General features: G+C 49.6%; 1 protein-coding gene across 2 annotated transcripts in view; it reads right to left on the reverse strand.

Moving 5' to 3' along the window:
- LOC140391675 (piwi-like protein 4) overlaps nt 1–24,134 on the reverse strand; it is a 171,096-nt gene that overhangs the window by 33,706 nt on the left and 113,256 nt on the right. For both annotated transcript variants that reach the window (XM_072476410.1, XM_072476409.1), the window contains exons 15-18: nt 21,635–21,832; nt 19,155–19,255; nt 4,239–4,309; nt 2,396–2,549 (exon numbers count right to left, since the gene is read on the reverse strand). In XM_072476410.1, the coding sequence (XP_072332511.1) occupies nt 2,396–2,549; nt 4,239–4,309; nt 19,155–19,255; nt 21,635–21,832 (524 nt within the window). The remainder of the gene's footprint in view (nt 1–2,395; nt 2,550–4,238; nt 4,310–19,154; nt 19,256–21,634; nt 21,833–24,134) is intronic.

A 24,134-nucleotide genomic window follows, 5' to 3' on the forward strand; every position in this document is an offset into this window, starting at 1 on the left:
GGAGTAAACCTTATGCACATTTGAATAAAAAGAAAACTCCCTCCCCGTCGGTTGCCTAAACCTCCATGGGTCGACCCCCCCATCTGCTCCATGAACCCTATCAGTTCCTTTGCCATTGCTGGCACCCTCCCTGTTTTCGGACACGACCGGTCCAGGCCGGGGTCAATGACCGTGTTAAAATCCCCTCCCATCACCAACTTGTGCGAGTGCAGGTCAGGTATCTTCGCCAGTACCCTCTTTATGAATTCTACATCGTCCCTGTTTGGCACATACACGTTAACCAAGACTACATTCCTCCCCTCCAGCTTACCGCTCACCGTGACATAATGCCCCCCCCCCCCCCGTCCGAGTCTATACTGCCCACCTGGAGTTGCACCCGCTTATTGATTAAAATCGCCACCCCTCCAGTCTTGGTGTCCAGCCCCAAGTGAAAGACCTGACTGACCCAACCCTTCCTTAGCCTAACTTGATCCGCTACTTTCAGGTGTGTCTCCTGCAACATCACCACGTCCACCTTCAGAGCCCTCAGATGCGTGAACACACGTGCCCTCTTGACCGGCCCATTCAGCCCTCTAACGTTCCAGGTGATCAGCCTGGTTGGGAGGCACCACTCCCCCCCCCCCCCCCCCCCGCCGATCAGCCATCCCCTTTCCTGGGCCCGCCCCCAGCCCATGCGCCGCGCCTCCATCGGCCCGCCTCTTGGCAGCCCCCACCCCCGACCTCCTCTATGTCCCAAAACCCAAGTCCCTCCCTCGTCAGCACAGTAACTCCCCCCCTAGCAACACCACCTTGTAACCTAACCCCTGCCATATATTGAACATATACACCCCCCGCCCCACTGTGCTTCCATAGACTAGCTCACCCAGCTAGCCTGGTGACCCTCGCCTCCGGCGCCAAGAAGTCTCCCACCTATTGTTCCCTACTCCCCTCCCCCCCACCCATCGAAACCACTTCCCTCCTCAAACTGAGACCGAACAATCTCCCAATTACCATAGGAGACAACCCAAAACAAAAAAACCCCAAAGAACCACCCAATAGTGCAAATCAAAGTAATAAAAAAGCGAAAGGCCCCCATCAGCCATCCCCACCAAAACACCGAAAACCCATAGAAACCGAATAACTTTTACTTCCCCACCTTCAACCAAACTTTGAAGCAGAAGAAAAACGACAATCAAAACATATAACCATCACTCAGAAAAGTTACAACTTAAACCAAAACGTTCTCAGTTCTGTGTCAGCCCCTTCTTCTTGGCAAAGTCCATCGCGTCTTCGGGCGACTCAAAATAATGGTGCTGGTCCTCATGCGTAACCCACAGACGGGTAGAGCAGCCCAAATGTCACCTTCTTCTTAAACAGGATCTCCTTCACTTGCCTGAAGCCTGCCCTCCGTCTGGCCACCTCCACGCTCAGGTGCTTATAGACGCGCAATATGCTATTGTCCCATTTGCAGCTCCTAGTACGCTTAACCCACTGGAGAACACACTCCTTATCCATAAGTTCTGCCGGCGAGCTCTGTTCTCCAGATCTTCCACCTTCTCAATCAGCCTCTTTTGCTGATCATTCAGCATCCCCACCTCCAGCTCGACCACCGTTTGGTGCTCCTCCTGGTCCGCCAGCACTTTCTCCAACTTCTGAATCATCCGATCCTGGGCATCCAGCCTGCGCTCCAGCCGATCAATCGACTCCTTTATCGGGTCAAGACAGTCTCGTTTCTGTCTGGCAAAGCCCTCCTGGATGACCTGCATCAGCTCCTCCGTCGATGGCTGGGCCGTCACAGCAGGGGTCCGAACATCAGCCATGTTGTCTTCAGCTGCCACTTCCACCCAGCCCTTCGCTTATCCTTTTATTTCTTCCTTTTCGGTCCCTTGGGGTTCTCCGTTCCAAGCACCACTGTGTGGGTCCAGAGCCTAATCGACTATACCTTCAAAGCCAAAACTAAAAACCACGAAAAAGTCGGGGGAAAAGGTCCAAACGTCCGGCCAGAGCGGGAGCCACCAAACGTGCGACTTACTCCCTCATAGCCGCCACCGGAAGTTTAATTTATCCCGCAATTAACATCACAAAAGAATCCTATTTATTTTCACCTTGCTGATTGTTGGTGCATACTTTCCAAAATTGGCTGCCAGTTTTGCGATATTACAACAGCTGGATGTTCAACTGCAACTATAAATCTATGTAGCTTCGCTTAGCTTCTATTTTGAAAAGTAAGATTTAAACTATTGGAATTTGATGCTTTAGGCTACTAAGATAGCGTGTTACAGGAGGTTTGCTATATGTATATACATTTTAGTTCTTTCCTATTTAGAAATATTTATATCATTGAATAATTTAGAGAGCTCACTGCTCAAGGAATTTAAATACTTGGTGTTTCTGACAAAAAGGGTTAAATCCTTACCTATAGTCTGGGTTAACCATCTTGAAGCTGTCCAGTATTTGGGGCACTTCATAGTCTACTAGCGTCATTAGTTGCCCATCTCCGACACCATCGCGATAGACAACAATGCGGGCAGGCAGGACATGATTCACTTCTAGCCATTTATTTAGAGCACCTATAAAATAATACGTTCGTCGTGAAATTACATTGTCAAGAGGATAATAATTTCCAGACTGATTCACAAGCGCAAGTAAAACATTTACAATAAATCTGTATGGGCCTTAAGTTCGCAAAATTAGGAGCTATTATTTCTGATGGATGACACTTGGTCCATTGCATGATACTTGCTATACATGACCTGGAAATCCAGTGCCAGCATGAAACATTTTCAGGGAATATGCTCTAACAGATTAACATAGAGCACTGCACAGTCCACACTGCTGACGAAATGCTTATGATCAAAGATCAGGAGCGGGATTCCCCGTTGGCTGCTGCTGAAATCGCGAAACACGACTGGGTGGAGAATCCGTTCCGATGCCAAATTCGTGATTGGCGGCGATTTGAGGCCAAATCGCAATTCTCCATCACGTCGACAGAGATGTCAATGCATTCCGTACTGTACGGATGTACAGTAAACACCGTTCACATGTCATTAGCGAACCTGATCCGGTATTCTCCGGGGCCTCCGCAATGCTCTGCCTCTGGTGAGCCAAGTTCCTGATGTCGCGGTTCACTTGTAGTTTTAAAAGCGTGAAACCGGCATCATGGCTGATGAGGGACAGAGAGGAAGTAGGACACACAGAGGTGCGGGTGTGGGCTGACAGTCTGGACACTGGCCGGGCTGCGGGGCCCTGGCAGGGCCGGGGGAGGGAGGGTTGATGGGGGAATGGGCCGAGGTGACCCCCACTGGACTAGGATGGTGTCCAGCCACGGACCGTCATTACCACTACCTGCAAGGCAGCTACTTTGCTGCGCACCCTACTGACCATCCATCTTGGCCCCTGGTTCTGTGGAATGACACTGGCTGTATGGGTGCCCTTATCCCCCCCTTCCCTGCACCCCACTCTCCGCCATACCCCCCCTCCATCCATCCAGCACTGGCCAGCCAGGCATCAAGCAGAACACCCAGGGCAACGCCAACAGTAGCCCACGGACCATACCGCTAGCAAGGGCAGAGTCAGCCAATGGTATCAGGGACGGGCGCCAGGGCCAGAGGCCCACACTGTGTCGGGCATGGACGGGGCCGGGGATGTGGGTCTGGGGAAACATGCGGGGGCAGAGCCCGCAGTGCCTACCGGGGCCACTATGTAGCCCACTTGATTGCTACTCCTTCCGCAAACATTCAATCCCTTCACCATCAACGAACAGTGGCAGCCATGTGTACCATCTACAAGATGCACTGCCCAGAATTCACCAAGGTTCCTTAGGCAGCACTTTCCAATCCCACAACCACTACCTTCTAGATGGACAAGAGCAGCAGATTCCTGGGAATGGCACCACCTGGAGGTTGCCCTCCAAGTCACTCGACCATCCTGACTTGGAAATAGTTTAGAGAGCTGTTCCTTCACTGCCCCTGGGTCAAAATCCAGGGACTCCCCCCCCCCCCCTATCAGCACTGTGGGTGTCTCTACACCTTAGGGACTGCCGTGGATCAAGAAAGGCAGCTCACAACCACCTTCTGTGAGGCAATTAGGGATGGGCAATAAATGCTGGTCTCGCCAGTAACACACACAACCCGTAAATGATTCTAAAAAAGATTTCCTGGACTATAGCGAATCCCATTAACACTATGTTACCATACACGTTCCATCTATCAACCAAACTTTATCCTGTTTAAAGTAAAAAGAGGGGGAAATATCAGTACCTCTCATGCAAACCTTCAAACAATCAGCTACTTCTACACTGGAAGGCTGGAAGACACAGCGAGACAACCATCTGCAGAAAACAATCCATCCAATCAATCTGAGATCAAAAGGATCAGTTTTATTTCAAATTCATTCTAACCATTTGGATTATTATGTGGATCGATTATAAGATTGAATCAAAAAAAAATCATCAAAAAGGTTTAAATCTGTTTTAAATGGTTGAACTATACATCAATTTTGTTTTATCAGATCAGGTTCAATGTGAGCTAAAACTTCATTCGCAAAAAAAAACAAATACTAGCCTACATCTCAAAGGGATGTAGTTTACTTTCTTTTTGAGTTAAGAATTGCACATATAAAATCAATTACGCTGTCATATGTGTTATACTAAATGACAGTTCAAATGTACAGAAAATGCAACCTCACTGCAATTTTTTCACTGTCAACAACCATATTGTCAATTTTCCCACTTGGTGTGTAGCACTTTAGCGATGTTAGACTGCAGGAATATATCAGTGGAGAGCAGGATAGTGGCAAATGGAGTTCAATCCATAAGTGCAAGGCAATGCATTTGGAGAAGGCTAACAGGGTAAGGAAATACCCAATGAAAGGTAAAATACTGAGAAGTGTAGAGAAAAAGATTATAATCTTTATTATAATCTTTATTATTGTCACAAGTAGGCTTACATTAACACTGCAATGAAGTTACTGTGAAAATCCCCTAGTCGCCACACTCCGGCGCCTGTTCGGGTACACAGAGGGAATATTCAGAATGTCCAATTCACCTAACAAGCACGTCTTTTGGGACTTGTGGGAGGAAATCGGATCAAGCCTTGGCGTCCATGTCCACAGTTCCCTACAAGTTGACGGGCAAGTAGATAATGTGCCCTGAAAGCTTACAGGATACCTTTGGCCAAGGCAAAGATGATAAGAGCTTTTCCACCCCCAGGTTAAATTAACAGGCATGTACATAGAAACTATGAGGAGAGGTTGAATAAACTTGGTTTGTTCTCACTGGAATGACGGAGGTTGAGGGGCGACCTGATAGAGATCTACAAAATTTTGAGGGGCATAGACAGGGTGGATAGTCAGAGACTTTTTCCCAGGGTAGAGGGGTCAATTATTAGGGGACATAGGTTTAAGGTGCGACAGGCAAGGTTTAGAGTAGATGTACGAGGCAAGTTTTTTACACAGAGGGTAGTGGGTGCCTGGAACTCGCTGCCGGAGGAGGTGGTGGAAGCAGGGACGATAATGACGTTTAAGGGGCATCTTGACAAATACATGAATAGGATGGGAATAGAGGGATACGGACCCCGGAAGTGTAAAAACTAAGATTTTAGTTTAGACGGGCAGCATGGCCGGCACAGGCTTGGAGGGCCGAAGGGCCTGTTTCTGTGCTGTACTTTTCTTTGTTCTTTGTTCATAGGTAGAAAATAGGAGCAGGAGGCGGCCATTCGGCCCTTCAAGCCTGCTCCGCCATTCATTATGATCATGGCTGATCATCAAGTTCAATACCCTGATCCTGTCTTCCCCCCATAATCCTTGATCCCTTTAGCCCCAAGAGCGAGATCTAATTCCTTCTTGAAATTACACAACAATTTGGCCTCAGCTACTTTCTGTGGCAGTAAATTCCACAGATTTACCATTCACTGGTTGAAGAAATTTCTCCTCACCTCAGTCCTAGAAGGTTTACCCCTTAACCTCAAACTATGACCCCTAGTTATAGAGTCATAGATGTTTGCAGCATGGAAACAGGCCCTTCGGCCCATCTTGTCCATGCTGCCCAGTTTCTATCACTAAACTAGTCCTACTTGCTCGCATTTGGCCCATATCCCTCTATACCCACCCTGCTCATAACAAGGAACAAATAACAAAGAAAAGTACAGCACAGGAACAGGCCCTTCGACTTCAAGTCTGCGCCGACCATGCTGCCCATCTAAACTAAAAATTGTCTAACTGTAACTGTCTAACTGTTTTTTAAAGGAAAAAATTGTACCCGCCTCTACCACTGCCTCTGGCAGCTCGTTCCAGATGCTCACCATCCTTTGTGTGAAGAAACTTCCCCCTGGTCTCTTTTGTATCTCTCCCCTCTCCCTTAAACCTATGCCCTCTAGTTCTAGACTCCTCTACCTTGGGGAAAAGACGTTGACTCCCCCCACCATCAGGAACATTCTTTCTAAATCTACCCAGTCTAATCCTGTTAGAATTTTATAAGTTTCTCTGAGGTCCCCTCTCCCTCTTTTAAACTCCAATGAATATCATCCTAACCAACTTTGTCTCTCTTCATATGACAGCCCCGCCATTCCAGGAATCAGCCTGGTAAGCCTTCGCTGCACTCCCTCCATAGCAAGAACATCCTTCCTCAGATAAGGACACCAAAAGTGCACTCCAATTTTCCAGGCGTGGCCTCACCAATGCCCTATAAGACCAGAAGACATAGGGGCAGAATTAGGCCACTCGACACTTCGAGTCTGCTCCGCCATTCAATCATGGTTGATATTTTTCTTAATTGCAGTAAAACATTCCTATTCCTATACTCAAATCCTCTCACTATGAAGGCCAACATATAATTTGCCTTCTTTACTGCCTGCTGTACCCATGCATTTACTTTCAGCAACTGATGCACAAGGACACCAAGGTCTCATTGAGTATCCACCTCTCTCAATTTACACCCATTCAAATAATAATCTGCCTTCCTATTTTTGCTACCAGAACGGATAACCTCATATTTATCCACATTAGACTGCATCTGCCATGCATGTGCCCACTCACTCAGCCTGTCCAAATCCCGATAAAGCATCTTTGCATTCTCATCACAGCTCACCCTCCCACCCAACTTTGTGTCATCTGCACATTTTGAGATAATAGTTAGTGGGTTCCTAGCACAGATTCCTGCAGTACCCCACTAGTCATTGTCTGCTAATCGGAAAAAGACCAATTTATTCCAACTTTTTGCTTCCTGTCTGCTCACCAGCTTTCTATCCATCACAAGACACTACCCGCAATCCCATGCGCATTAATTTTAGATAGTAATCTGCTATGTGAGACCTTGTCGAAAGCTTTCTGAAAGTCTAAATAAACCACATCCACCGGTTCTCCCTGGTCAACTCTAGTAGTTACACCTTCAAAGAATTCCAGTAGATTTGTCAAACATGATTTCCCTTTCGTAAATCCATGCTGACTTTGTCTGATTACACCACTGCTTTCCAAATGCTGTACTGTGAAATCCTTTATAATGGACTGCAGCAACTTCCCTACTAACGATGTTACGCTCACTGGTCTATAGTTCCCTATTTACTCTTTAACTCCCTTTTTGAATAGCGGGGTTAAATTAGCTGCCCTCCAATCTGTAGGATTCATTCCAGAGTTCAGAGAATTTTGGAAAATGACCACCAATGGATCTAGTATTTCTAGTATTCTTGGATGAAGATTGTCAGGACCTGGAGATTTATCCGTCTTCAATCCTATTAATTTCCCCAAAACCATGGGCGCGATTCTCCGAGGCCGCGCCGGTCGGGAAAATCGCCGGCAGCGCCATTATCTCGCGCAACGCCGGTCTGACGCCATCCCACCATTCTCCCAACCGCCGAGAACGGGCCCGTCGAGTTCTGCACTGCGCCAGCCGGAGAATCGCCTGAGACACTCACAACGGCGATTCTCCGGTACCCCCGCTATTCTCCGGCCCGGATGGGCCGAGCGGCCGCTCCGGCACAACAGGTTCCCGCTGGTGCCGTCCACACCTGGTCGCTGCCGGCAGGAACTGTGCGGGAACGCTGGGGGGGGGGGGGTGCTGTGTGTGGGGGGGGGGGGTTCCTTCACTGGGGGGGCCTCCGATGGGGTCTGGTCTGCGATCGGGGCCCACCGATCGGCGGGCCGACCTCTCTAAAGGAGGACCTCCTTTCCTCCGCCGCCCCCCAAGATCCATCTACCATCTTCTTGCGGGGCGGCCTCGGGTCGGAGAATGGCCGTTGGCCGCCGTGAATCCCGCCCCCGCCGAAGTCTCCGGTACCGGAGATTGGGCGGGGGCGGGAATCGGGCCGCGCCGGTTGGCGGGACCCCCCGCTCAATTCTCCGGTCCGGATGGGCCGAAGTCCCGCCCAGAAATTGCCTGTCCCGCCGGCGTAAATCAAAGCTGGTATTTACCGGCGGGACCAGGCGGGCTCCGGGGTCCTGGGGGGGGCGCGGCGATCTGGCCCCGGGGGATGCCCCCACGGTGGCCTGGCCCGCGATCGGGGCCCACCGATCCGCGGGCGGGCCTGTGCCATGGGGGCACTCTTTCCCTTCCGCCTCTGCCACGGCCTCCACCATGGCGGAGGCGGAAGAGACTCTCCCCACTGCGCATGCGCGGGAATCTGTCGGCGGCCGCTGACGCTCCCGCGCATGCGCCGCATTTCCGCGCCAGCTGGCGGGGCAACAAACGCCATTTCCACCAGCTGGCGGGGCGGAAATCCCTCCGACGTCGGCCTAGCCCCTCAATGTTGGGGCACGGCCCCCAAAGGTGCGGAGCATTCCGCATCTTTGGGCCGGCGCGATGCCCGTCTGATTGGTGCCGTTTTTGGCGCCAGTCGGCGGACATCGTGCCGTTGGGGGAGAATTTCGCCCCTGGTCTCAGAATCAACTACCTCACTTATCCACCTTGATAAAGAATTCTATTATATTATGGTCCCCAAGGGTTCTCTCATATCTAAATTGCCAACTAATCCTTTCTCATTGCGCAACACCCAGTCCAAGACGGCCTGTTCCTTTGTTGGTTCAACGTATTGGTCCAGAAAATCATCCTGTATGCACTCCAGAAATTCTTCCTCTATTGTACTGTGACTAATTTGACTCACCCAATCTATATATGAATTACAGTCACCACTAATCACAGATATTCCTTTATCACATGCATCTCTGATTTCCTGTCTGATGCTAATCCCAACATTACCACTGCAGTTTGGTGGTCTGTATACAGCCCCTATGAATGTGTTTTGCTCCTTGATGTTTCTTAACTTGACCCATACAGATTCTACATCATCTGTACTAATATCTTTCCTCAATATTGTATCAGTATCTTCTTTAATCAACAATGCAACTCCAGAGACTTCCGGGTGCGGCGATGACCAGCTGAGTCGCACGTTTCGGCAGCTCCCTGTGAAACGGACTTTTGGGCTCTTGATAGGAGCCCCAACGGCAATTTTGACGGCTAAAAACACTGTGCGGTAAACCAGAAGGGAATCCCCCCTGGATACGGATGGAAAAAGGAGGAGAGAGTGGCCAGATTGCAGTGGATCCTTTAGAACAGCGGCAAGGAAGGCAAGCAAAAACCAAGATGGCGTCGGAAGGTGGCAGTTTAACATGGGGCCCTGAACAACAAGAGTTCTTGAAATGCTGTGTGGAAGAGATCAAAAAGGAAATGAAGAAAGAGCTGTTGGCCCCGATACTACAGGCGATCGAAGGGCTAAAGGAGGAACAAAAGACCCAGGAGCGGGAGCTTCGGGTCGTGAAGGCAAAGGCAGCCGAGAATGAGGACGATATACAGGGCCTGGTGGTGAAGACGGAGACGCAGGAGGCACATCAGAAACGATGTGTGGAAAGGTTGGAGGCACTGGAAAACAACGCAAGGAGGAACAACCTGAGGATTCTTGGTCTTCCTGAAGGTGTGGAGGGAGTGGACGTCGGGGCATATGTGAGCACGATGCTGCACTCGTTAATGGGAGTGGAGGCCCCGACGGGTCCGTTGGAGGTGGAGGGAGCATACCGAGTTATGGTGCGAGGACCGAGAGCAGGAGAAGCTCCCAGAGCCATAGTGGTGAGATTCCTCCGTTTTAAGGATAGAGAAATGGTCCTTAGATGGGCGAAGAAAACTCGGAGCAGTAAATGGGAGAACGCGGTGATCCGCGTTTATCAAGACTGGAGTGCGGAGGTGGCGAGAAGGAGGGCGAGCTTTAATCGGGCCAAGGCGGTGCTTCATAAAAAGATAAAATTTGGAATGCTGCAACCGGCAAGACTGTGGGTCACATATCGAGGGAGGCACCACTACTTTGAGACGGCGGATGAAGCGTGGACTTTTATTGTGGAAGAAAAACTGGAATGAGCGGGTTATTAAAAAGAACGTTCGAACAAAGTGGTGGGGCGAATGTGGGGGGCAAAGAGGGGTTTTATGTACTAATCCTGTGATGTGGTAACTTTTCTCTCTCCCACAGGTGGTGATGGGGGGAGGAGGGGAGGTGGAGGAGATGGGGCGTTGGCCATTGGGGGCGGGGCCAAGGGAGAAGCGCGGGCTTGGTTCCCGCGCTATGATAATCATGGCGGGAATAGAGAAGCAGGAAGGAGGGGGCGTCGCACGGTGCGAGCCGAGGTCACGGGGGGAAGCCGAGGTCAGCCAGAGTTTGCTGACTTCTGGGAGCAACATGGGGGGAGTAATTACGCTAGCGGGGGATCTAGCGGGGGGGGTGGGAGGGGGGAATTACTGGGTTGCTGCTGCTGGGGAGAGGGGGGAGCTGGTATGGGAGAGGATGGGCGGGGGGGCACCGCCTGGGGGAGATACAGCTGCGTGGGAACCGGGTGAGGAGCTGGAAAAAGGTGATGGCTAATCGACAAGGGGGGGGGGTAGGAAGCCCCCCAACTCGGCTGATCACGTGGAACGTGAGAGGGCTGAACGGGCCGATAAAGAGGGCACGGGTACTCGCACACCTTAAGAAACTTAAGGCAGATGTGGTTATGTTACAGGAAACGCACCTGAAACTGATAGACCAGGTTAGGCTACGCAAAGGATGGGTGGGGCAGGTGTTCCATTCGGGGCTAGATGCGAAAAACAGGGGGGTGGCTATATTAGTGGGGAAGCGGGTAATGTTCGAGGCAAAGACTATAGTGGCGGATAACGGGGGCAGATACGTGATGGTGAGTGGCAAACTACAGGGGGAGACGGTGGTTTTGGTAAACGTATATGCCCCGAACTGGGATGATGCCAATTTTATGAGGCGGATGCTAGGACGCATTCCGGACCTAGAGATGGGAAAGCTGATAATGGGGGGAGATTTTAATACGGTGTTGGAACCAGGGCTGGATAGGTCGAAGTCCAGGACTCGAAGGAGGCCGGCAGCAGCCAAGGTACTTAAAGATTTTATGGAGCAGATGGGAGGTGTAGACCCGTGGAGATTTAGCAGACCTAGGAGTAAGGAGTTCTCGTTTTTCTCCTATGTCCATAAAGTCTACTCGCGAATAGACTTTTTTGTGCTGGGTAGGGCATTGATCCCGAAGGTGAGGGGAACGGAGTATACGGCTATAGCCATTTCGGATCACGCTCCACACTGGGTGGACTTGGAGATAGGGGAGGAAACAGGAGGGCGCCCACCCTGGAGAATGGACATGGGACTAATGGCAGATGAGGGGGTGTGTCTAAGGGTGAGGGGGTGCATTGAAAAGTACTTGGAACTCAATGATAATGGGGAGGTCCAGGTGGGAGTGGTCTGGGAGGCGTTGAAGGCGGTGGTTAGAGGGGAGCTGATATCAATAAGGGCACATAAAGGGAAGCAGGAGAGTAAGGAACGGGAGCGGTTGCTGCAAGAACTTTTGAGGGTGGACAGACAATATGCGGAAGCACCGGAGGAGGGACTGTACAGGGAAAGGCAAAGGCTACATGTAGAATTTGACTTGCTGACTACAGGCACTGCAGAGGCACAATGGAGGAAGGCACAGGGTGTACAGTACGAATATGGGGAGAAGGCGAGCAGGTTGCTGGCACACCAATTGAGGAAAAGGGGAGCAGCGAGGGAAATAGGGGGAGTGAGGGATGAGGAAGGAGAGATGGAGCGGGGAGCGGAGAGAGTGAATGGAGTGTTCAAGACATTTTATAAAAAATTATATGAAGCTCAACCCCCGGATGGGAGGGAGAGAATGATGGGCTTCTTGGATCGGCTGGAATTTCCCAAGGTGGAAGAGCAGGAAAGGGTGGGACTGGGAGCACAGATCGAGGTAGAAGAAGTGGGGAAAGGAATTAGGAGCATGCAGGCGGGAAAGGCCCCGGGACCGGATGGATTCCCAGTCGAATTCTATAGAAAATATGTGGACTTGCTCGCCCCGGTACTGACGAGGACCTTTAATGAGGCAAAGGAAAGGGGACAACTGCCCCCGACTATGTCTGAAGCAACGATATCGCTTCTCTTAAAGAAGGAAAAGGACCCACTACAATGCGGGTCCTATAGACCTATTTCCCTCCTAAATGTAGATGCCAAGGTCCTGGCCAAGGTAATGGCAATGAGAATAGAGGAATGTGTCCCGGGGGTGGTCCACGAGGACCAAACTGGGTTTGTGAAGGGGAGACAGCTGAACACGAATATACGGAGGTTGTTAGGGGTAATGATGATGGCCCCACCAGAGGGAGAAACGGAGATAGTAGTGGCGATGGATGCCGAGAAAGCATTTGATAGAGTGGAGTGGGATTATTTGTGGGAGGTGTTGAGGAGATTTGGTTTTGGAGAGGGGTATGTTAGATGGGTGCAGCTGTTGTATAGGGCCCCAGTGGCGAGCGTGGTCACGAATGGACGGGGATCTGCATATTTTCGGCTCCATAGAGGGACAAGGCAGGGATGCCCTCTGTCCCCATTATTGTTTGCACTGGCGATTGAGCCCCTGGCGATAGCGTTGAGGGGTTCCAAGAAGTGGAGGGGAGTACTTAGGGGAGGAGAAGAGCACCGGGTATCTTTGTATGCGGACGATTTGCTACTATACGTGGCGGACCCGGCGGAGGGGATGCCAGAAATAATGCGGATACTTGGGGAGTTTGGGGATTTTTCAGGGTATAAATTGAACATGGGGAAAAGTGAGTTGTTTGTGGTGCATCCAGGGGAGCAGAGTAGAGAAATAGAGGACCTACCGTTGTGGAAGGTAACAAGGGACTTTCGTTACTTGGGGATCCAGATAGCTAAGAATTGGGGCACATTGCATAGGTTAAATTTAACGCGGTTGGTGGAACAGATGGAGGAGGATTTCAAGAGATGGGATATGGTATCCCTGTCAATGGCAGGGAGGGTGCAGGCGGTTAAGATGGTGGTCCTCCCGAGATTCCTCTTTGTGTTTCAGTGCCTCCCGGTGGTGATCACGAAGGCTTTTTTAAAAAGGATTGAAAAGAGCATCATGGGTTTTGTGTGGGCCGGGAAGACCCCGAGAGTGAGGAAGGGATTCTTACAGCGTAGCAGGGATAGGGGGGGGGGCTGGCACTACCGAGCCTAAGTGAGTATTATTGGGCCGCTAATATTTCAATGGTGAGTAAGTGGATGGGAGAGGAGGAGGGAGCGGCGTGGAAGAGATTAGAGAGGGCGTCCTGTAGGGGGACTAGCCTACAGGCTATGGTGACAGCCCCATTGCCGTTCTCACCGAGGAACTACACCACAAGCCCGGTGGTGGTGGCTACACTGAAGATTTGGGGACAGTGGAGACGGCATAGGGGAAAGACTGGAGCCTTGGGGGGGTCCCCGATAAGAAACAACCATAGGTTTGCCCCGGGGGGAATGGATGGGGGATATGGAATGTGGCAAAGAGCAGGAATAACGCAACTGAAAGATCTGTTTGTGGATGGGAAGTTCGCGAGTCTGGGAGCGCTGACCGAGAAATATGGATTGCCCCAAGGGAATGCATTCAGGTATATGCAACTGAGGGCTTTTGCGAGGCAGCAGGTGAGGGAATTCCCGCAGCTCCCGACACAAGAGGTGCAGGACAGAGTGATCTCAAAGACATGGGTGGGGGATGGTAAGGTGTCAGATATATATAGGGAAATGAGGGACGAAGGGGAGACCATGGTAGATGAACTAAAAGGGAAATGGGAAGAAGAGCTGGGGGAGGAGATCGAGGAGGGGCTGTGGGCAGATGCCCTAAGCAGGGTAAACTCGTCGTCCTCGTGTGCCAGGCTAAGCCTGATTCAGTTTAAGGTATTACACAGGGCACATATGACTGGAGCACGGCTCAGTAAATTTTTTGGGGTGGAGGATAGGTGTGCGAGGTGCTCGAGAAGCCCAGCGAATCATACCCATATGTTTTGGTCATGCCCGGCACTACAGGGGTTTTGGATGGGGGTGACAAAGGTGCTTTCAAAAGTAGTAGGAGTCCGGGTCGAACCAAGCTGGGGGTTGGCTATATTTGGGGTTGCACAAGAGCCGGGAGTGCAGGAGGCGAGAGAGGCCGATGTTTTGGCCTTTGCGTCCCTAGTAGCCCGGCGCAGGATATTGCTAATGTGGAAAGAAGCCAAGCCCCCGGGGGTGGAGACCTGGATAAATGACATGGCGGGGTTTATAAAGCTAGAGCGGATTAAGTTCGTCCTAAGGGGGTCGGCTCAAGGGTTCACCAGGCGGTGGCAACCGTTCGTCGAATACCTCGCAGAAAGATAGACGGAATGGGAAAAAGAAGGCAGCAGCAGCAGCCCAGGATGGGGGGGGGGGGGGAGGAGGAACCAGAAGGACTCTCAGGGTTGTTAATATATACTGTATAGTATGTATAGGTCGTTGCTGCAGATAATTATATATTGGACTGTTAAATTATATTTTTGGAGAGTGTTACTTGTGACAAGGCTAGTTTTCATTTTTGTTATTTATTATTTATTCATTTTTTTGTTTATAAAATAGGTCATTGTTATTTGTGTTGCTATAATATTGTGTAAAGGATGCACAATGTACTGTGTTGGTTGACCAAAAATTTTCAATAAAATATTTAATAAAAAAAAAAACAATGCAACTCCACCACCTTTTCGTTTCTGTCTGTCTTCCTAAAAACTGAATAGCCCTCAATGTTTAGTTCCCATCTGTTATCGGCCAGGGCTTAGAAATTCCAAAGTATATTATGAAGTCCACCTGAACTACTACCTTTATGTTGAGTTTGGCTAGGATGAGCGCAAGAGCCTTCCCTGCAGGTGCGATTCATCAGTCTTCCCAGACACTTTAATCAAAACAAGCTTTATTCCAAGAACTTAGTTAATATTTATATAAACACACAGCAAGAACTTTTATCAATTACAAACATAAGGACACCCCACAGCTACAGTAATCTATGTATAACACTTAATGAATTCCCCCTTAACTGTTCCAATTCAAAAACAAAATCCCACAAACCCAAAACTCCTTTTCAAAGGCGTGGCCCAGCACTCTGCATTCTCACTTGACTAAGACTGGTCTTGGTCCCTGTGATTCTGATCTGGTTTTCAACCAGCAGATTCAAATTCCTTTCGGAAAGCAATTATATCTCAAGGTGATTTTTTACCTGAACAGATATTTAAAATGAAAATTGAGAGACAGGCCAAAACACTTATTTTCTGTCTGTAGTCCATAGCAGTCAAATCTGAAAGTGCAAGTAAAACAAACCTCACAGCCAGAGCTCAGCACCACCCACAAAATGACATCACTGAAGCCATGTGATAAGGCGAAAACCTTTCTTAAAGTGACACTCATATGACACGTCCTTGGTCACCTTGGAGTCTTATCTCCGTAATCTGAGCTATATCATTCAATTACAACCCACCTGCCCCCTGATAACAACTCCCAGCCTCATCCCGCCTTCCCATTTTAACCCGCTTACCCCCCCCCCCCCTCTTGCTGACTCCTCAATCCTCCTTCAAGAAATCAATAAACGGCTTCCACCTCCAGGTGAAACCCTCTGCCGACATTCACAGAGTGAACTTGACCTTCTTCAGCCTCAGGAATTCTGCCAGGTCACTCACTGACACTCCCGCTTCCGGCGGCTCTGGGTCCAGCCATCTTAGCAAAATCCGTCTCCGGGCTATCAGGGAGGCAAAGGCCAAGATGTCAGCCTCTCTCATCTCCTGGACCCCAGGGTCTTCCGACACCCCAAATATCACCACCTCCGGACTTGGAACCACCCCCACATCCAACACCTTGGACATCACATCCGAGAACCCCTACCAGAACCCCCTTAGTCTTGGACACTCCCAGAACATGTGAACGTGAATCAAGGAGCCCCCCCCGTGCACCACCCACACCGATCCTCTACCCCCGGAAAGAAGCTACTCACCTTCACCACCATCACATGGGCCCCATGCACACCTTGAACCGGATGAGGCTTAACCTGGCACACAACGAGGATGTATTCACCCTCCACAAGGCCTCCGCTCACGTCTCGGCCCCCACCTCCTCGCCCAAATCCTCCTCCCACTTAATATCCCCCACCAGGGCTCTGTCCCACTCCATTAATTCCCTATATATCCGACACCTTTCCCTCCCCTTTTTCATCATTCAACAGCACTTGGCCTGCAAACCCAGGAGCGGTAGCCCCGGAAAGGACGAGACGACACCTCCTTTCTGCTGAAGTTCCGAACCTGCAGGTACCGAAAGCCATACTCCCTGGGCAAGTCATACACTTCCTCCAAGGCCTCCAGCCCCGTACATTTGCCCCCTATAAACAAGTCCCCAAAGTGTTCAATCCCCATCTGCTTACACCCCCTAAACCTCGCATCCAGTTCCGTTGGCGCAAACCTGTGGTTATCGCAGATCAGTGCCCACACCTAGGCACCCTCCATCCCCAAATACTGCCTCCACTGCTCCCACAGCCTTAAGGCTGACATTACCAGTGGCCGGCGAGAATGGTAAAGGTGCCAACAATAAAGCCCTCAAATCCGTTCCCCTACATGATGCCACCTCCAACAGCCCCCAGACCAACCCCTCCCCCACAACCCATTTCCTCACCATTGCAATATTCTCCGCCCAATAATAATTTATCACATTTGTCAACCTCAGCCCCCACAACCCAAGCTCCCCCCCCGCCCCCCCCACCCCCCTCCATGACTTCTCATTCCAAACAAGCCCGCTGCATCTTCCCCGCCCACACAAACCCAGAAATCATCCCATTGACTTTCCTAAGAGAGACTTGGGGACAAAAATTGGGAAATTCTGAAACACAAATGGAAACCTAGGCAGCACCGTAATTTTGCACCCGACCAGCCAGTGACAGCGGCAACACATCCCATTTCTTGAAATCCGCCTTCATCCCCTCCACGTCGAGCCAAGTTCAGCTTATTCAACTGCGCCCAGCTCCGCGCCACCTGGTTACCCAAATGTCTGAAACTAGCCCCCACCAGCCTAAACGGCAACTCCCCCAATCTCCTTTCTTGCCCTCTGGCATTAATCGGGAGAAACTCACTCTTTCCCATGTTCAATTTATATTCCGAAAACAGGCCAAATTCTCCCCAAATTTCCATTATACTTCCAATGTTGCCCACCGGGTCCGAGATATACAATAACAGGTCGTCCACATACAAGACCTCATGCTCGAACCTCCCCCCGCTCAATCCCTCTCCAATCTCTCAACACCCTAAGCACCATTGCCAACAGCTCTATCGCCAAAGTGAAAAGCAACGGGGAGAGCACCCCTGCCTCGTCCCTCAGTGTAGCCCAAAGTACCCCAAACTCACTTGTTTCGTCCTCACCCTCGCCACTGGTGCCTTGTATCGCAACCGGAACCAGTCCACAAAGCCCTGCCCGAACCACCCCAGCAAATATACCCACCCCACCCGATTAAAAGCCTTCTCCGTGTCTATCGCCACCACTACATCTACCTCCAGACCCTCCAAAGGCATCGTAATTATATTGAGTAGCCTCCGCACATTCGCCAACAACTGCCTTCCCTTTACAAACCCCGTCTGATCCTCGTCTATCACCCCTGGCACACAGTCATCAATCCACGATGCAAGCACCTTTGCCAATAACTTGGCATCTACATTCAACAATGATATCGGGCAGTAAGACCCACACTGCTCCAGGTCCTTATCCTTAAGGTCAGTCCTTTTAATTTTCCTTGTCCCGTCTCTACTATTTCTTACAGTGTCATTATGTGATATTGGCCCTTGATTTCTCTGCCTATTACTTTCCTTATTCTCCTTGTTGTCTTTTTCTCTTGTTCTTGATTCCTCATGCTCTGAATCCTAACATAGGTTCCCATCCCCATGCCATTTTAGTTTAAACCCGCCCCAACCGCTCTATCGAGTATCACCCCAAGGACAGCAGTCCCGGACCTGCCCAGGTGTAACCCATATAGTTTGTACAGGTCCCACCTCCCCCAGAACCGGTGCCAATGCCCCAGGAATCAGAAACCCACCCCCTCACACCATCTATTTAGTCATGGTATTCATCCGATATATTCTTCTATTTCTACTCTGACTAGCACGTGGCACTGGTAGTAATCCTGAGATCACTACCTCTGAGGTGCGACTTCTCAACTTTCTTCCTAACTCCCTATATTCTGCTTTTAGGACCTCTTTGCTTTTTTTACCTATGTCGTTGGTATTGATATGCACCACAACACCTGGCTGTTCACCCTCTCCCTCCAGAATGTCCTGTAACCGCTCCAAGAAATCCTTGACTCTAGCACCAGGGAGGCAACATACCATCCTGGAGTCTTGTTTGCAGCTATAGAATCGCCTATCTATTTCCCTTACAATTGAATCCCGTATAGCTATTCCATTCCAAACCTTTTTTCTCGTCCCCTCTGCAGAAAAATGAACTGTGGTGCAACAAATTTGGCTGTTGCTGTTTCCCCTGAGAGGTCATTCCCCTCAACAGTATCCAAAGCTGTATAGCTGTGTTGCAGGATAATGGCCACAGGAGATTCCTGAAATGCCTGCCTAGTAGTTGCTGGGCCTTTTCTAAAACCCTTTTTGAACAAGGGTGTAACCTGTAAGCTTCCCTCCAAGTCACACACATGCTGACTTGGAAATACATTGTCATTCTTTCATTGTCGCTGGGTTAGTGTCCTGGAACTCCAGAGCCAACAGCAGTGTGGGATTTATGATCTCAAAGGCAATTTGGGATGGATAATAATTCTGGCAAAACCCACATCCCATTATTAAATTTTAAAAAGTGTATTCTGAACGTTTCCAATGAAATGTAATACTTGAAAGGTTGGAATTTAGTAAAATGAGTCTAAACTGAACTTACTTTGTGATTGTAGTGTTGATGCTTGCCACAAATCCAACATACGTCCCCTTTCTGAGTGTGTCACGGTTAATATCAATACCGATCACCATCAATGACTTTAACTGTAAAATAATGTTTAACTTATGTAATTACCTCAAAACCCACATCGCTCACATGTATATGTACTAATAATCTGAGTGTTAAATAAAAAGATAAAATATGGAAAATCTTAAGTGTAACGTGGACAGTAAACTTTACATTACGCATGGAATTTCCTCGTCGTCTGAGTCTTGAACCATAGGATGTTTCTGTACATTTAGGAACGTGTCCTGAACAAAAGAGGGCTGCAGATGAGGAGAGTTTCCATCTGCACTGACGATGGCGCCACTTGATTGTGATAGATGTCTGAGATGTGCCTACAAAGGTCTTTAACAATTTGTATAGTGGTATAACATCCCCAAATTCATTTGCAAAGTGAAAATTGAATAAGTAGGTCAAAAAGACAGACAAGTGGAACAGTATTAATGTAATTAATGTTTATGATAAAAGGGAAATAAATTTAGGACAGACCAAATGTATGTGTTAAAGATTAACCGTCTGCACTCAACTCGGTCTGGAGAATACGTGAAAACATGTATAAAAACTTCAAGGTCTGTGTCCCCCCTGCTGTTTACACTCGCGATTGAGCCGTTGGCCATCGCATTAAGAAGTTCGGGGGTATGGAAAGGAATAGTGCGGGGAGGGGGGGCGGGGGATAGAGCATAGGGTGTCCTTATATGCTGATGACTTGCTGTTATACGTGTCGGAACCGAGTGTGTCGATAGGGGGAATATTGAAGCTGCTTCGAGTGATTGGGTCTTTCTCGGGGTACAAGCTAAATCTAAATAAGAGTGAGTATTTTGTGGCTGTCTCGGCCTGGGGTGGGGGTCTACCATTCCATAGGGCAGGGACTCACTTTATGTACCTGGGGGTGCAGGTTGACCGGGAATGGGGGCACTCAGCAGGTACAACATCTCGAGTTTGGTGGGGAGAGTGAAAGCTGATCTGGCAAGGTGGGATGGTCTCCCTCTGTCACTGGCGGGTCGGGTACAGGCGGTTAAAATGAACATGTTGCCGCGATTTCTGTTTATTTTTCAATGCCTGCTGATTTTCCTGCCAAAGGCTTTTTTCAGAGAGATTGAGGGAAGGATTACGTCGTTCATATGGGGAGGGAAGGTGGCCAGAGTTAGAAAGGTGCTGCTACAGAGGGGAAGGCAGGCTGGGGGTTTGGGTCTTCCGAACCTGATGTATTACTACTGGGCGGTGAATGTGTAGAAGGTGCGGAGCTGAGTCAGAGGGGTTGATTCCCAGTGTGTCAGAGTGGAGGAGAGTTTGTGCAGGAGGTTGGGATTGAAGGCGCTAGCAACAGCACCGCTCCCGATAGCCCCGGGGAAATACTCAAGGAGTCCGGTAATAATAGCTTCATTGAGAATTTGGAGGCAATTTTGCCAACACTTCGGGTTGGGGGCAGGGTCAAGGGAAATGCCGATTCGAGGGAACCACAGATTTGAGCCAGGGAGGTGGGATGGAAATTTTCAGAAATGGGAGGAGAAGGGGATTAAGACACTAAAAGATTTGTTACTTAGGGGTCGGTTTGCAGATCTGAAGGAGCTGGAAGCGAAGTATGGGCTGGAACAGGGGGAAATGTTTAGATACGTACAGGTTCGAGATTTTGCCAGAAAGGAGACACAGAGCTTCCCGATGGAGTCGGCCTCCACATTGCTGGAGGAGGTGCTGACGACAGGGAGACTGGAGAAGGGAGTAGTGTCAGTGGTTTACAGAGCTATTTTGGAAGAGGACAAGGCACCACTAGAAGGGATCAAAGCAAAATGGGAGGAAGAGTTGGGAGAGGATATGGAGGTGGGGTTCTGGTGTGAGGTGCTCCGGATAGTGAATGCCTCCACCTCTTGCGCGAGGTTGTGGCCGATACAGAGCTCACCTCACGAGGGCGAGGATGAGCCAATTCTTTGAAGGATGTGTCCTCTCCACCCTGTGCCCTGGCATGGCGGGGGACCTGTTGGAATTCTTGACTCTTGAGAAGGTTAAGTTTGAACTGAGGGGAAGGATGGAGGGGTTCTATACTTCATGGGCATTATTCATTATGCACTTTCAAGAACTGGATAACATCGAACATTAGTTGGGGGGGGTTGGGGGGAGGGGGGGCGGTGTGTGTTGATGGTGACTATGGGTGATTCCTGATTCCTTTTTGTCATTTGTTTATGTGAACATGCGGGCTAATGTTTGGGGTTTGGTGGGAGGATGGGATCGTTGTTATTGAGATGGGGATTGACATATTTGTTACTGATTATTGTTTATTGTTGGTGGGTGTCAATTTGGGAGAAACTGTGAAAAAGGAGAATTAAAAAATATTTTTTTTAAAACTTCAAGGTGATTAAAATAGAACATGTACTTATTGAAGTCAATGAAAGCCAACCTTTAATTTTAGACAACTGAGTACTCACGGGGATCTCCACCATCCACAATTCTCCCCCTATTTTGCAAGCCATCTGCAGAGCAATTTTGGTGACAATACTCATTATATTTGCCCTGTTTAGAGTGCGGGCCACCACACACTGACTTGGAATTGGCTTTTCTACGCACAAGAATTTTTTGATGCAGTCGTAGCTGCTCTTCTGATTGGATGGTAGGATGCACAGCACCTACAATTCAAGGAAAAGATCATCAGTTCGGAAGAATACATCAGGGTAGAAATTAGTTTTAAAAAGTTCTGACGAAGGGTTAACGCTTTAAAATGTTAACTATATAGAACATAGAACATTACAGCGCAGTACAGGCCCTTCGGCCCTCGATGTTGCACCGACCTGTGAAACCACTCTAAAGCCCATCTACACTATTCCCTTATTGTCCATATGTCTATCGAATGAAAGGCTTCCGGTGACGGCGGGCGGGAGGCAGCCGCACATTGGAGGGCTCCCGTTCGGGAACGGCATTTTCGGAGAGAACAAGTATCTGCGAGGAAAAATGGAAGATCTGGAAAACAGATCCAGGCGACAGAATTTGAGGGTCGTGGGGCTGCCCGACGGAGTTGAAGGGCCGAAGCCGACTGAGTATTTTGCCGCGATGCTGGCAAAACTACTGGGGGAGGGGGAGGACCCCTCCCGATATGAACTGGATTGGGCTCATCGGTCGTGGAGGCCTCTACCAAAGGCGAGTGAGCCGCCAAGGGCAGTGACTTTGTGCTTCCGTAGGTACAGTGTGAAGGAGAAGGTCCTGAGCTGGGCCAAGCAGAAGCGGGTGGTGCAGTGGGCTGGAGCTGGTATACGTGTATACCAGGACTTTACGGTGGAGCTGGCGAGGAGGCGGGCTGCCTTCAACCGGGTGAAGAGGGCACTGTACATTGGCAAGGTGCAGTGCGGCATTGTATATCCAGCGAAGCTGAGGGTGACTTACAAGCTCAGGGACTTTTATTTTGGAACGGCGGAAGCAGCGGAGGAGTTTGCGAAGGCAGAAGGACTTTGGCAGAACTGACAAATTGAGGAATGGTCATGTGCCGATGTAACCTCATGACTATATTTTCTTCTTTTTTTTTGTATCACTGCGCGCGGGTGTAGAGGCTAAAGGAGCCAATGTTGCATATATTTGGACAAGGGAAGGGACGGGACTTTCACTCGAAAGGAGGGCTCTTTGGGGTGTAGGTGGATATGCGGGGTTTGTGTGCTAAAAGGGGATCTTTGGGCTTTCCTAGGGCTGGGCAAGGGGGAAAGGGACCCGGGCGGGGGCCTCCACGCAGGCCGGTTTAAGCCGGCCAGTGAACGGGAGTGAGGTGGGGGGAGGGGCTGCGCCCATCGGAGCCTGACAGAACAGGGTCCGAGTGGTCTAGCCGGGGTGGAAAGTTGGGGGGGGGAGGGAACCGAGGTTTGGGGAGGGAACCAAGGTTGGGAGGAGGAGTTTTACAAGAGTCAGTGGACGGGAGGAGTTGGAGACTTGGGGGGGGGGGGGGGTACAACTTTGGGGTATCATGTACGGTACTCTCTTAGAGGCTGGATGGCGTTGGTTGGGGGGGTGGAGAGCCGTGTAGATTAAGGGTGACTACGGGTAATCCCGGATTCCTTTTTGTCATTTGTTTATGTAAACATGCGGGTTGAGGTTTGGGGGTTGGTGGGCGGATGGGATCGTTGTTATTACAGGGATTGACATATCTTGTTGATTATTGTTTATTGTTGATGGGTGTAAATGTGGGAAAAAACGTGAAAAAGGAGAATAAAAAAATATTATTATATTTTTTTTAAATGTCTATCCAATGACCATTTGAATGTCCTTAGTGTTGGCGAGTCCACTACTGTTGCAGGCAGGGCATTCCACGCCCTTACTACTCTCTGAGTAAAGAACCTACCTCTGACATCTGTCTTATATCTATCTCCCCTCAATTTAAAGTTATGTCCCCTCGTGCTAGTCATCACCATCTGAGGAAAAAGGCTCTCACTGTCCACCCTATCCAGTCCTCTGATCATCTTGTATGCCTCAATTAAGTCACCTCTTAACCTTCTTCTCTCTAACGAAAACAGCCTCAAGTCCCTCAGCCTTTCCTCATAAGATCTTCCCTCCATACCAGGCAACATTCTGGTAAATCTCCTCTGCACCCTTTCCAATGCTTCCACATCCTTCCTATAATGCGGTGACCAGAATTGCACGCAATACTCCAAATGCGGCCGCACCAGAGTGTTGTATAGCTGCAACATGACCTCATGGCTCCTAAACTCAATCCTTCTACCAATAAAAGCTAACACACCGTATGCCTTCTTAACAACCCTCTCAACCTGGGTGGCAACTTTCAGGGATCCATGTACATGGACACCGAGATCTCTCTGCTCATCCACACTGCCAAGAATCTTACCATTAGCCCAGTACTCAGTCTTCTTGTTATTCCTTCCAAAATGAATCACCTCACACTTTTCTGCATTAAACTCCATTTGCCACCTCTCAGCCCAGCGCTGCAGCTTA

Source organism: Scyliorhinus torazame, chromosome 15, assembly GCF_047496885.1.
Source record: "Scyliorhinus torazame isolate Kashiwa2021f chromosome 15, sScyTor2.1, whole genome shotgun sequence".
NCBI lineage: Eukaryota > Metazoa > Chordata > Chondrichthyes > Carcharhiniformes > Scyliorhinidae > Scyliorhinus > Scyliorhinus torazame.